The sequence below is a fragment of the Apus apus genome, chromosome 6 (assembly GCF_020740795.1).
Source record: "Apus apus isolate bApuApu2 chromosome 6, bApuApu2.pri.cur, whole genome shotgun sequence".
Lineage (NCBI taxonomy): Eukaryota > Metazoa > Chordata > Aves > Apodiformes > Apodidae > Apus > Apus apus.
Window position 1 is genome coordinate 35208294 of NC_067287.1, and position 15154 is coordinate 35223447.

At 43.2% G+C, this 15154-nt stretch overlaps 1 protein-coding gene across 2 annotated transcripts in view; it reads left to right on the plus strand.

Annotated features, from left to right (window-relative positions):
* Positions 1-15154, plus strand: part of CPS1 (carbamoyl-phosphate synthase 1) — a 120721-nt gene that overhangs the window by 23649 nt on the left and 81918 nt on the right. For both annotated transcript variants that reach the window (XM_051624102.1, XM_051624103.1), the window contains exons 4-8: positions 6129-6238; positions 10266-10410; positions 11466-11555; positions 12269-12325; positions 13712-13804. In XM_051624102.1, coding sequence (XP_051480062.1) covers positions 6129-6238; positions 10266-10410; positions 11466-11555; positions 12269-12325; positions 13712-13804 — 495 coding nt within the window. The remainder of the gene's footprint in view (positions 1-6128; positions 6239-10265; positions 10411-11465; positions 11556-12268; positions 12326-13711; positions 13805-15154) is intronic.

The following is a 15154-nucleotide window of genomic DNA, read 5'->3' on the forward strand; positions in this document are numbered from 1 at the left end:
TGTTGTAGAACAGGAGTCCATGCAGGTACACTCAAGTTCACAAGGGTCTTAGAAACTGTCAGACTAACCTGAGCTGAAGAGTTCTGCTGGAACACCATTCTTGCTTTTCTCTATTGCTTTTTCTCATGCTTTTTGGAGCTGATTCAGTTATTTCTGCCATGCTCTCTAAAATGCAGCAGTTGAAGACTTGTGCAGAGATGAGTTGAAGATTTGATGCACGGGGAAGTGAGTTCTAAGACCCTTCAGTTTGTGGTTGTGAGTCTGCTGCAGTACAAGGCATCTTCCACTGCTAAAGCTTTATAGCCCATGGTTAGGGTTGCTGGTTCAGCTTTTGATAAGACACCATCTTTCTGTACACATCCCAGGATAATTCTGGTAGGCATCTGCAGTAGGCTAGATGTGATGCATTCTTACACTGATGGATTAGCATCTGAAGTTTGGATCTGGCATCTAAAATGACAAACTGATGGTGTTAGGTACATGTTTTGTTACTCATTCAAGGATTGCACCATGACAGGCCTACAAGGTCATACCTTATAATGCTGAGGCATGCAGTTAAGAAGTTTTGTGCTCGTGGAAAGATGCTGCCCTACTCTGATGGAGTTACAGTACCAGCTGTTCTAGTATCTACCTAATTCTGAGCTTGTAAAGCTAAAGAGTGATTGCTTAGAGCCAACAACACCAATGCTGAAGGCAAGGAGAATGAATACCTTGATAGGAAGGCAATGCTGAGTGAAACCCTTGGGAGCTATTTTAACCTCAGTCCTAACAATTTCATATACATCAAAGGTGGATGAATTCATTCTGCCCTCTTTCTGTTTCAAGGTGAATGAAAGGATCTGTTGACAGGGTGGACAAGACCTACTGGTATCTGAAGTGCAGAGACTGGTGGAGTGTTTGTACCTGCTCTGAGACTAGCTGGCTCACCATAAGGTGTGGTGCTCAGTCAGCCCCAGAAGTCTCTTTCTGACATGTATTATGTGACACCTCTTGCCTTGGCATTGACACTAGGGAAAGTTGTTTCCTTTCTAGACTTGATTCCTACAGGAGTTTGTACTATCAGAATAGATGCCTGAACACATGGAGAGTAAGAAGGCTGATATCGAGTGTAGTTTAGGAGCCTGTGTCTCTTGAGATCTCAGCTCACGTTTTTAATGCCACCTTTGCCAGGGGTGACATGATGATGTTAGAATTGAGAATCTGGAATACAAAAACTTGAACCTTTCCTGGCCCCGGGGCATTTGCTTTAAGACAGTGACAGGCTTCAAATCTGTTTTCCATGGGACATACAAAAGCAGAAGTATACATACACAAGCAATAAAACAGAAGGCCTGAGGGAAAATGTAAGGATGAGTGATCCTACAAAGACAACCTACTGCATAGCTTTGTGTCAGAGTGTGGAGGTTAACTGTAGTTTTGAGACAAGTGACCAAGTAGTGACTTAGGGCTGGGTTTGATGTTCCAGCCATCATTAGAGATAATGGATATTTGTAAGAAGTTTGGAGAAAGATTGAAATGCAAAGTAATTAAGGTGTGTGGGCTAATGGCAGCATAGGTAATGATCCCATTTTCCCATTATTGCAGGCTTAAATGAGTGTTTAGTTGCATTTTATTGCTTTTTCTCAGCAGGTGATTTTAGGGAGCATAACAAAATGCAATGAAAATGTGTTTCTAACCTATGTTTAAGCTAAGTAAAGTAATAGAGAGCATAAGGGAGAGGTGGTAGTTTTAGTAGAATGACTAATAATTCTTCTCCCTGACTGTTTACTGTCCCATTAAACTCAGTATATATGGGGAAAGACCAACGTCTGTGAGCAGTCTGAGACGTGTGGACTCAGGGGTCCATATGTCCCTACTGCATCCCATCTTTCAGTTCTAAAAGAGAGAGGGAGCATCCATGAGTGAAAGAGGGGCACAGAGAGCAGAGTGGAGAAACCTTGTGGGCTCTCTGTAGGGGTGCATCACATCATTGGTCTCGGGTTAATCAAGCTCCTTTATAATTCAGGAATGGGCAGAGAAATTGCAGCTCAAAGCTCGTATCATTTAATGCTCATCTGAGGCCAATGTAGTTAAATGGGGATGTAGAGAGCAGTACAAGCAATAAATAGGTGGCTTGTAACAGTATAGCTGGCTCACTAAGGAGAGGATTGGGAGAGCTGTAAAAACCACCAGGAGCAAACTACAAGTGTAGTTAGAAATGAGAGGGAGTGGAGTAAAATTTTTGGGCACTGGCTTTAGAAACTGTTTCAACTGACTGTAAAAGGGCTCTTCAAATACATTTTGAGACAAGTGGAATGTAACTGAGAAAATGACTGCACAGGAAGCAGAGTGAGGAAGATGGGTGAGGAGGTGAAAGATAGGTCACAAGCTACTCCACTGCTCTCCCTGTGGAGGTGGAAGTGGAGGTAAAACTGGGCCTATCCCCCTAGAGGTAGGAGGAACTCAGTGAGCTGCTGCTGTGGAAAAGAAGATGGGGTGTTCATATCCTCGGGTGCTCCTTGACTTCTGCTAGCTGCCTCACCTGTCTTGGTTCCCCCTCCTCCTTTGACTTCTGCCATGAACAAATGGCACACAGATTTGTGACATTGTTAACAGCCTTTAGAAGAGGTCAAGTTGTTGAAACTATGACTTTTCCACCATGACATTTGTGTGCTGTTTCTGGCTTTGCTTTCTTCTTTGGCTTGGATGGTGAAGAACTAATTCAAAGCTTCTCCCTATATTTAGTCTAAGTGTGAATCTTCTGTTTTGTATCCCAGGACACTGACGTGGCTTTTGATTGATTTTTTTTTTTTTTTAGTTCCTAGCCTTTTCTTCTCTTAATTTTAGCCAGAAGCAAATGTACAAAACTTGCTTGTGAGGCAGGTAGAAAAGATGAAAAATACCTGTTCACTTTCCAGTATGGGGGTTTATAGCAGACACTTATAAAAAATAATAAAAAATTGCACTGCAGATCTTTTGGGACTTTGCAGATCTTTATCATCCATCCTGTAGAAGCAAAGGGCTGCTAGAGCAGGGAACTAACTGGAATGAAATCAATATTGTTATTTTTTTTTTAATGTTTGGGGTTTTGGTTGATATATATATTTAACAGAACAGTGCTTTGTTTACTTCCATGTGAAGTGGGGCCTTTGACAAAATGCACAAATACTGCAGGAATAGCATGACCCTTTCTCTTAGCCATCTCCATCCTCAAAGCTCTTCAAGAGCCCTGCAGCCTCTGGAGCACAGGAAGCTCTGCTAAATGTAAAGCTACTGGTGAGTAGGAAGGAGAAATCAGTTTCCAAATGGTGTGTCTCACACTGGGGGTGTGTGTGGAAGAAACATTTAGTTGAGACTACAACAGAGATTCATCTGAGACTACATGGGGATGCTTCTTAGAAGAGTGGAGACAAAAGTACTTCATGGAAACTCTGGGTTTTTTGTTTATTTCTTACTTGTTTTTCTGAGAGTCAAACTCTCTCCCAACTAATCCCTGATTGAGCCAACTGGTTTTCTTTATAGCTTGTAAATCACTTTTCACATTAAAAACAACACTGAGAAGACAAGGTAGGCTGGCAGCTTAGGGATATGGTAACACCTCCGCTGGAAACGTCAGCAAGAATAATTGCTTCTAGAATGCTCAACAAACAATCCAACCACTTAATTAAGAATAATAAATCAAGTAAGGGAGGGAAACATTTGAACATCTATGCCTTGGTATAGCTGAACTAGCAGGCAGGTTATGGTTGCTCAGGGACATTCTTTTGCATTACTTGAACACTGTGTAGGGGCTCTAATAGTACAGTGGGGGCTTCTGTTCAACAGAAATTATTTCTGTGCTGGTCTGGTGAGTAGAAGGGCAGGTGGTCTGTGGTGGGAGGAAAGACATGCAGATTCCTGTCAAATACTATAGGGAGAGTGAAGCTCTAAAGGTCACACTGACTGCTGTGGATTTTGTCCCTCAGGAGTAAGATGGATCTTAACTTTTCTGGTAATTTTACTGTTGTGGACTTTGTTTCCTGGAGGATTCTCCCAGGCTGTGTTTGCAGTTGGGACTGTGATTCAGGCAATTACCCCAACTCATTCCAATGAGTGGTAGGACTTGCTTGAACTGGAGTTGATCTTTGAGTGGAGTGAAATACATGGCCTGCCGGGGGAAGGGATCCATCTCTTGAAACCAAGGCTGAAAGAAACCAGTTTCTGCAGTCAGTCTCCCATTGTCAGCAGAGTGGGCTGGCTTTTCAGCTGGCTTCAGAAAAGGCAGAGCTACAAACCCCTGTACTGGAAAGTGAACTAAATCCAAAGCCCAGTCTGAGGCACGCAGCCTCAGGCCTCTGTGCTCTGCAGTGCTTTGACTGGGTGACAGCTGTCTGTAATGAGAGCCTTAGTAAGTTTAGGGAGCTGAGCAAACTGTAGCCTTTCTTTGAGGTAAATCTAGGGAATTTAGCCACAAAAACTATATTTATAACTGGGGAGGGGAGAGGAATTCGGTGTTGCTGACTATCCCATCCAGTGGTGTGGGAAGGTTCAGAAAGCTATGGCTAAACCTTTTGAGAATGACTGGATGTTTGACATTAATGAGGAAAAAAGGCAAGGCTAAAAGCATCCCAGATGCACAGAATTCAATTACTTGGCAGTGTAGTTTGATTTTTAGTATATTTTGCAGTACATTAGTAATTGATCTGCACAAGATTTGTAACTGCAGAGGAGTCTAGATGAATGTTTGCCATGATTGTTACAAAATGTTCAATGCAGGGAATGAAATTTCTCCTTGCTGTGATTGTTCATCTGATTTACAGCTAATGGAAAGTAGCTCTCCTGTTCCTTTCTGCAGCAAATTGATCTCGATTATTCTTTTAAAGAATTCTAGTAGGAGTAATTATTCTGTTAAAAACCCAATAAGAAAAATCATGTCGAGAGCTGCTGCCTGATGGACAAGCTTGGCACAACTCCTGTGGTGCAGACCATTGGAGTTTTTGCAGTGGTCATTGCTCTGTGACTGCAGCTCTATGCCCAGGAGGCGTCTGTGCTTTTATTGCGGAAGAAGTTTCTCAGGGCCTAAAAGGTTCATCACCCGAATTTCTTTGGCCCAGAAATTTGTTATCAAGTCTATTGCCATCTTTGCTTCATCTCTCTTCTGCATGTCACCGGTGATCCTACTGCTTGAGGGAATCTGCCAACTCATTCTGTCATTTCTGTTGTGCATATACTCATTATGTTTTGGTAGAAGCTGAAGTTCCCAGGTGGTTTTCCACCCAGTTCCTGGACAGGCTAAGAAAGGCTTAGTTTCCAAATGAGGGTGTGTTTAGTCCAGTATATGCAAAGTCCTAGCTGTGCTACTGAATCTCCTAAGGACTTATGTAAAATTCGTTCTCTGTGTCCCATTTTCCTCAGCTGTAAAAATGGTGATTAAACCCATAAGGGATCCCACAGTTAGTGTGGAACTCACTTCTGCTAAACACTTTCTGAAAGAAGTGTGGTTTTTTGGGACGTTTTCCTCTAGGCTGATTGTTTCATATCTACCTCTTCCATGAGAACCTATGCCTGTCCTTGAGGTAACTGAGACCGTGAGTGTCCGTCTGATCCATGAGTTCATCTCTTCTTGTGTCCTACAGTGGAATGGATTGAAATTTTGAATTTAGGTGTGTGGGACCAGTCCAAATAAGGATACACTTATTTTTAGTAGCTTAGCTGTGCAGCTGCAGCAGATGTTAAACACCTATCAAAGGTCACAGCTGGATGAGAGAGAGTCAACATACTTAGAAGCAAGCTCTGAGCAAACACTGAAGAGAGAGGAGATCCTTTCTCTACAGAGTTATGGCATTGGTTAATTGCAAGATACAGTGGGTGGAAGAAATGAGCAAAGTGATATGGAAGGGTGATCCCACAGTACCAGCAGCACATGCTGTCCTTGCAGTTTGGTTTGGCAGCTGCCTTGCCCCATTAGGTGAGCAATGCTTGCTAAGTCTTAGAAAGAAAAAGAGCATTAGGAGACTGGTGCAAGAGACAGTATCTTGGCATCTGGTAATGGGAGAGATACAGGAATACCTAGAACATGAGGGGTGAAAGGCCAGTGTCCTAGGTGTTTCCTGTATGAACATCAAGCCTTGTCCTCTTGAATTTGAGTCTCTTCATGTGCCTTTCTCTAGGCCCAGACAGCGAACTTGGTGCTAGAAGATGGGACCAAGATGAAGGGCTATTCTTTTGGCCATCCATCCTCCACGGCAGGGGAAGTCGTATTCAACACTGGTCTTTCTGGGTAAGGCAAAAGCAAATGAGGTATGAGCACCAAAACTTCTCTGGGAGCTTGTTAAAGTGTGAAAGCTGCTTTTTCTAAGGCCATAGGGTCCTGACCCAAGCATGCAGTGTTCTGTATAAGAAAACACCATGGTCCAAGGTCACACAGAGAGAGAAAGTTAATGAAGATATTTCAAACAGTCCTCTTGTATGATAGGATTTGTGGTGATGAGCAACTTTAGAGACTGATATACATAAATGAGTTAGTGAGGTATGTAGGGATCTGATCATTTCCCATTGAAATGCAGCCATTGCTGAGCCAGAGTGGAGGAGCTGTCTTTGTTCTCCCTCCAGTGCTCTGATCAAATATAGAGGTTTGAAGCATCTGTAACCTTCTGGGTAATGCAACTTGGCTTCTGAGTGCAAAATTTTTAAATCCTGAGGTTCTCGAGTTGGTCACCTGTATGACCAGTCCCTTATGACATTTGTTGGCTCATACAACAGTTGAGGATGCATTATAACTGTGCCCATTCCAGCTAAAGGGTAGGATCAGATTCATGCCTAAGGTAGCATGGTTCTTTGTCCTTTTGAGTGGCAGAAGCCTGTGGCTGGCTTAGGTTACCAGCCAAATGCTGCTCATGCTTTTATTGAACTGTTTGAGCAGACAAAATCTGCCCAGAGTAATGAGGCTCTTTGTTAGGAGAGGGACATGTCTCTGGGGAGATGAGAAAGCTCAAGCTGTTGGTGCATGAGATTTTCCTGCAGCCATTCAAAGCTGTCCCTACCCAGCTGCCTTGGACTCCCCAAATGGTGCTCTCCTTTGGAGAAACCAGAACTCACAGGGTGAGCTTTTAAATTATCTTATTGGTGAGAATGTTAAATTGCTGCGGAGGGAAATCTCTTTGCAAAGTTTTACATTAGGAGGCAATTATTTAAGTATTTTGACAGCACTAATTACTGGCTGTGTTAATATACCTGCCAGCAAGCAACTGTTTAATATAGATCAGAATGATGGAGGACACCAGAGTTCTCTTCTCGGTCACAGATTATGGGCAATGAATCTTGTCACATCACAAAAGTCAAGGAGGACCTGATGGATTAATTTCCTCTCCACGTGTTACTGTGGCAGCAGAAGCTGTGTTTGCTAATTTTCTAGTTATTTGTAGAGGATGCCTGTGAAAGAGATATCTCTTCTGTGCTGAGGAACATATGGACATGGAGGCAACATTCAAAATGGAAGGTTGTATCTTCAGAGTGCTCTCCAGGAACATGACCTTGATTCATTTCTTCTGAGAAGGGGAGATAAGAGTTTGCAGCTTTGTTGCAGATGATAAGAGTGACAGTCCAGGGATTGCTATCCAGTGAGGGAAACCCTGTCTCCCTGCCTAGTGCTTCTAAGCACAGAGACCAAAACCTTGTGTATCCAGAGGAAGCCAGGCACCTCTTTTCATTGACACAGTGAGAGGCTAAGTGCCTGCATGAAGGAGGTGACCAGAGCTGGGACCTTTTACAAACTATGTGGGCACATGGCAGTTTGTCAGAGCAAGAGGGCAGCAGGGATGTGATTTTGCCAGTGCTGCTGTTATGCCTCCAGCCACTGCTTTCTGTGAGGTGGGTGTTTCTAGACTCTTGAGAGGGGTCAGCATGGGCTTTCTAGTGAGATGATAAATATGCTGCTCTGCACCTTGCCTCCTGATCTAGACTCCCACATTCTGATTCATGTCATAGAACCAGGAGGCAAAGCACTTTATGTGTGTACAGCTTTCAGGCTTGAAGTAGCTAAAGCTGGCTGAAATGTTGTCGTATTAGTCTGGAATAGGGCAGAGAGCAGTGTTTTGATGGTGACATGTTGAATTTTCATTAGAAAAGCATGGAAAGGATGAACCTTTCAGAAACACTTGCTCAAAAAAAACCCAGTCCTATTGTTGCAACCATCTGTTTGGTATAGGAACAAAAAGGAAGAGAGGAGATTTCCAATTAAGAAAGAAGAAGAATTAGAATCCATAAAATGCTCCCACATTTGAAACAGCTCAGTAAATGCATGTGTTTCCCACAGTATTCTAGTAAGAAAACTGAGTGATGGGATTTTACTGAAATCAGGCAGGCCTTTGGGCAGGCACAGCCCAGATTAGACCTTGCAGAGTCTTTGGAGCTCATGTTCCCATCTGCTCCTCTGTGCTCCACGAGGCAATGTGCCTGTTTAAAGGGCATTGTGTCCTAGTGCAGATCTGTGCCTTCGTACCCCAGCCAAAATCACTGTCTCTCTCTCCTTGTTTGCTGGTTACAGATAACATGCAAAGGTTAATTGCAGCTTTGTCATTAAGAAAGGGTCTTTTGGAATCATAACTAAAGGCAGGCTGAAGGAGCTGGGGTTGTTCAGCCTGAAGAAAAGAAGACTCCGGGGGGACCTTCTAGCGACCTTCAAGTACCTGAAAGGGGCCTGTAAGAAGGCTGGGGAAGGCTTGTTCACAAGAGCAGGTAATGACAGGACAAGGGGCAGTGGTCTTAAGCTATGAAAAGGTAGATTTAGGTTGTACATTAGGAAAAAGTTCTTTAATATGAGGGTGATGGATCACTGGAGCAGGTTGCCTGGAGAGGTGGTGGAGGCCCCATCTCTGGAGACATTCAAGGTCAGGCTTGATGGGGCTCTAAGCAACCTGGTCTAGCAGAAGATGTCCCTGCTTGTTGTAGGGATGTTGGACTAGATGACCTTTAGAGGTGCCTTCCAACCCAAGACATTCTATGAGTCCATGACTGGGAAGGAGAGAGCAATGCCAAACGTGCATGTGCCAAGTGCTCACTAGCAGTTCTGTGATCACACTGCACTTGGCTTGGTTGTTTACCTGCAGCAGGCAGTATATGTCTGAACAGCAGGAGAGGCTTCCTGAAAACTATTTCCTGGCCGTTATCCACTCAACACATCATTTCTCACAGCTGGCTGATGTGCTGCCTTGTCTATATCTGCCTCCAACCACTCCAGGTTTCGTGAAGAGTTTCCGTATGTTTGAGAATTAATCTTCTGGCAGTAAGTCTGATGTTCCATAAAAGTTTCTCTTGTGACTTGCTGATATCTGGTAGATGGCTGGAGTTGCTAATTATGTGTTGTTTAAACAGTAATGACAGTAATAACTTGTATTTTCTGTAGGGTGGATTCGTCCTGAAATGTCTTTATGTATTTGGCTAAATATTTGTGTGGATAACTTCATCTGCTGCCAAATTACAGCTGCTGGTGGGTTAAAAGACAGCAATTGTTTAATGGGTTGCTGCAACAGTGTGCCTCAGTATAGGGGAGATAGCAAAGGTCTACGTGTTAATTTGAAGCTGAAGGATAGGAGCATGGGCATGTAGAGAATGTTTACCCTGCTCCCTCTTTGGGGTTGAAAGTAAGACTGGATCTACTGGATCCAGAGTTGATACTTTGCAAAATCCTAGGTTTCATCCTCCACTGCAGAAGAAAGTTCCACCATGCTTGTAGATATCTCCTTGCTGGGCAGTTACAGCTCTGTACATCTCAACACCTGCAAGCTCCTCAGTGGGGATGGGAACAAGTCCAGCAAGCAGCTCTGTTGGCTTTTCAGTTTGAGGTTTCTATTGTCACTGAGAAGGTTTAAGTTCTTACACCACATGGAGGGAGTGACACAGCAGTGACAAAGCACTGCCCATGTGGGCTGACCAGGGAATGACCAAGCCCCAGCTGTTATCTGTGGGCCAAGCGATATGCCAGGCACTTACTGCAGTTCTGTGATGTCTTTGCGTAGTTATTTATGTTAAATCACAAGGAGTCTGAGTTTGTTAATAGCTTCTATGCTTTTCTTAAATGAAACATGAGAAGTCAAAGCCTTTCTTGGTTCTCAGTGTAAATATGTAATCGTAGGTGGTAAAGTCAAGGGCGATTCACAGGTGTGTTTGCTTTTATACTGAGGATGTTTTCACAGATACACCATTTTCTTTGTGGCTTTGTCATATAGGAATTCAGATCTGTCTGGGCTTCACTGGCTCTTTTGTTTTCCTTTCAACTCCAGACTAATATACTTTTCTTCTTCATCTAGATACACTGAAGCCTTGACAGATCCCAGCTACAAAGGACAAATTCTTACACTGGCAAATCCCATTGTTGGGAATGGAGGAGTGCCTGACACGAGTGCTTTGGACGAGATGGGCCTCAGGAGGTTTCTGGAGTCTGATGGGATCAAGGTAACAGTGGGAGATGCAGAGCTGATCAAAAGGTGGTGCTAGCAGGCTGTATGTGTATATATGCACAAGAGTTTACTGGCATGCTCATAGGAGTTAGAAGGAAGCAATGATACTTAGTCTTTTTTTTTCTCCTCCTGGATATTGTTCTTTGGAGGAATGGTGGCAAGAGATAATCCACCTTGTTTTCTGTACCAGGCCATGTGCTATCTGAAAGTGTTACATTTCTCAGCAGTGATAGACATGCTACAGTTTTTGTGAACTGCTGTGCTGGATGGCTGTTTTTCCACATTCCCTTCTTTCTCATTTATCTGTGTTTGCCCAGGTCTGGTTGGCACAGACTGATCAAATGCCCGAGAGAATGAGAGGTTTCTGTGTACTGAGACTTTTCTCTATATAACTGTACTACCACAAACAGGGGAGGTGACAATTGTGTGAAGAAGGCTGTAAGTACTAGTGCAGGAACAAGTATTTATGCTGTGGTGTCAGGAAGTATTAGCTGGAATAGGGATGTGTCCATGCAGTGATAAAATGAAACAAAACGATGTAATTTTAGAGCTAGTGAAATGCTTGATCTGTCCTGAGGTGAAATGACTGCTTTATAAGCTATCTAACTCCACTGGAAAATGGAGTTGACTTTTGAAATGAAATGCAACTTAAAATTGAAAAACTTTCTTAAGCAAAAAATAAAATAAAACATTTTGTCTTGTCTTAAATTTCCATTACTTTCTAACAAGAGTTTCCTCAGTTCAGTGCAATTGGCAGCTTCGGTTACCTGGAAGCTACATGATTCTGTCCATTTCCTAAGTGGCCCAGGTACAGTCATGACAGAACACTGAAGTCTGTACCCCTTTGCCAGGAACCTGTGGTGTGCACTTGACCTGTGAAGACTCAGCTTTGCTATCTTTTGGTTATATAAGGGCAGCCATGCCATGGCTGCCCAGCCCATTGTCCTGCCTGTGATATGGTTGGCAGTGGATGAGCCGTGAACTCTTGGAAGGTATGGGGCAAGTACTGAGTGATCCTTCCATGCAAAATGAGGTTTCTTCTCTCTGCAGGTTTCAGGTTTGCTGGTGCTGGATTACAGCAATGAGTACAGCCACTGGCAGGCTGCTAGGAGCCTGGGAGAGTGGTTGCAGGAAGAACAGGTGAGCAATCTAAGGGTAACTACCTTATGAGAACAGACCTGAATGTATGGGAACAGGGGGCAAGAACTGCTGGCTTTGAGCTGGTAACTACTCTGCTCCTCAGATGTCTTCACCAGCCTGTACTGGACTCATTCTGTGTTCCTCAGTTTTCTAGTTCTTCAGCCATTTCTCTTTTTCAGCTTGCAGTGGTATTCCCAAGTTCTGTCCAGAAGGAATGATCGTTAAATGGAGATGTTTGGTTCTCCAAAAAAACAATACACAATAGATTATATTCTGTTCTCTCATCAAATGTTTCTGTAGTGCTGCTCCTAGGTGTTGCCACATTCATGACCACAATACATGTTAGCTGCTTAGAACCCCACTGACTTGAAACTGTGGGAGTCAAGGATCAGTCATAGACTGCCACTGGCTTATGATGTCTGGGAGGTTTAGGTGCTCGTAAGTAAGATAAAACGGGGCTCGGGAGTGAGACAAATATTTGTCACAAGGGCTTTTTATTTTTTGCTTTTTAGTGCAGAAACTAGATTTGAACAACTAAGCTATTTATGAGTGGGAACAGGGAGGGCAAGTGAGGCAGCCTTGGTAATAGTGCTGCTGAGAGCCAGAGCTCCTTAAACAAGGACATGTTCTTCTCAGCAAAGTGTTCTGGTTGCTGTCTTCATCTGTCTTATCTGCTTGTTTTCTAGCTTAGCCTTCTCTTCTGTTTTCTTCAGGTGCCTGCACTGTATGGGATTGATACCAGAATGCTTTCCAAAGTGATTCGTGACAAGGTATGACCTGCTTCCCTTGATCCAGTTGCATTAACCTTGGCATTGCTGGCCCCTTTTTCTAACAGCACAGCAAACCTGGGGAGTTATGTTACTGTTGGGCCGCCTTGACCTCAGTGGCTGCTCAGGTCTCTGTGCTCTTCCAAAAGCTGTGTCTTCTGTACAGCTGAGGCAATGCCCAGGGAGCCCCCTCTCCTTGGCTCTGCTCTGGGTTTCCTTTTCTACATAAGGGAACCAGCAGAAGCTGATGTAAGTGAAAGGCCTCGTGTGGCTGTGTCAGACACAACAGGAAGTAGTGTCAACTACATGTTGCTTCAGATAGTAACAGAGAGAGCAACAACTCTCTGTGAAATACTGTGGATACTAGTTCACAGACAGCACCACCTTTGGTCAGGGGAAATTCTCCTGCTCCTCAGGGACAAAGAAATGACTACAATAACCTCAGCTGCATTCCTAACTCAGTCTCATTTTCTTTGGCTGAAGCCTGTTATTATTTTTAACAGTAATTACTTTCCCCTGGTTTCCAGGAGCTGACAATTGAAGGACGTGAGGATTATGTTACTGAATGGAGGTTAATGTTCAAGTACATGTTTCACACTGGCTAAAACAGTGATCAAAGCAAGTCTGGATGTAAAAGTGCCTTGGAGGCTCTTTTTTGTATTGGTTTGTTTGAAGCTGCTCTTTTATTGGGTGATCATTTTGCAGCCTGCAGTCCAAGCCCACAAATACCCTTCTGTTCCACAGAGCAAAATATGAATGACCCATCTTGAATAGAGGAATATTTGTAGAAATGAATTCTTAGAGGAAGATAGGGTGTTGTCCTGCTCTTAGGGACAGCAGGCAAGTGCAATTTAATATGATAGAAAAGAGCAATACATTTTATATTTTCTTGAGATGTACAGTTTAATGAATCAGCAGTCCTTTCATCCAAAGTAAACAGGCTTTCAGTGCTTATCCTGTAACTTAGCAGCTCTGCTGCCTCATAGCTGTCCACAGGAGGTGGGTGAAGACCTCACAGTGGGTTTCTAAAGCCAAAAAGCTTCAAACTTCTTTGTGGATTACTCCCAGATCTATGCAACAGTTATTTAGGGATCAGAATTCTGATCAACTTGGAAGACAATCTATTTTGCTGTCTCTTGACAGCTTTCCAGACTGCCTGTTAACAAGTTTTGCTGCTGACAATGCCTTTGCCCTCAGTGAAGGATATTAAGCAGATTTTTGATACTGAGGTAGGTTCATAAACTTCTGAAGATGTTAGAAATTATTATAAGCTGCCAAGAAACAATCTCTGAACAGCTGTTCCAGTTGCTGTGCCTGTCAGCACCTTGTCCCAGTGTTCACAGCTTCTCCCTTGCTCATGCTTTGTTGTTTACTGGTGCATTTCCACAGGGCACAGTACTTGGGAAGATTGAATTTGAAGGTCATCCCATGGAGTTTGCAGACCCAAATAAACAAAACTTAATTGCAGAAGTTTCAACAAAGGTGAGAAGTTCATCTGTAGTCCCAGGGCTGAGCTCTCTGGGTAGTGAGTGCTCCCCATTTGCCCTGGGGATCATCCAGTCTTTCTAAGCAAACTATTTGGGCACCTTTTCTAAACAATATGCCTTTCCAGACCTTTGAAGGACTGTCATCTCAACATAATTCCCAGAGAATTCCCGTGGCTCCTAAGGTGCAGTGTTGAAGACATAAAATGAACTGTGTGAGCTGGTTTAGTCTGAACAGTACTCTGCTCAGAGGACTGTGTATTACAAAGACAGGATTGAGAAGTATTTGTGATACAGTTATATCTAGTAAATGCTGGACATTTTCAAACATATAAAGAATTAATAAAAAGAATAGTTGCTTTCCTTAAATACATTTTACGAGAGCTCACAATGACAGTCGGTGTTTAGGTATGATTTTGTTGAGGTGATTCCAGAAGAGATTTCTAGATTTCAAAGAGACCGAGTTAGGGATCCCCTGGATCTGATAGTGCTGGCATTAGCTGGTTTGTCTATAGACAGGTAGAGAACGGCAATCAAGTTTGTACTGTTAGCTGGGCATGCAAATTATGTTTGACCACAAGCTGAGAAGAACATTACAAATCACAAGGACGTATCAAACCTGGCCCATACTGAAACCAGTAACTATTCTTGTTCCAATGCAAGGGTTAATATCTTAAATTGTGGACCCTTTGGGGATTTGATTCTGGGATTAAGAGTGCCTTGGGTGCTTAATCCCATTGACTGAAGTGAGAACTGAGTGTACGAGTCCCTTTTACAAACTGCATGCTTACTGTGGTGTTTGCAGCTCCCTCAAGATCAGTGAGGCTCTGGAAGGGCTCTTCCAATAGTTGCTTGTGTCCTGTTCTGCACACAAGCTGGTGTGTTAGTGGCACGAGTGCTTGAGGGTGAGCAAGTGGGAATTTGAAATGCAGTCTCCATCCAGGCTTGGATTTACAGTAGTAACTGGTTATCTGGGATGCCATTGGAGCACAAAGCAAATCTTCTTCAGGAGTCTCACCAACTCGTGCCAATGCCTCCACTCTATTTTGAGTCAGGGCCTTGTTGATACACAGAAGGATGGAAATTGCTTACTGAGGTTGTGGTCCATGATTACAAGATGCAGGTGGAGCTGTTTTGAGCAGTAACTCAGAAATGGGTAAGATTGCTGATGCTAAACTCTGCAATTAGTAAGACAGAATTACTGTAATGATGCTGCAAATAGCTTATAAAAGGAAAATATAATAAGATTAATGGAGCTTTGGTGGTCTCATTATATTTATAAGTTCATTTTATAGGCTTAAAAAAGCAACATCACAAATAAAGCTAAAAATGAAGTCAGCTGTTCAAT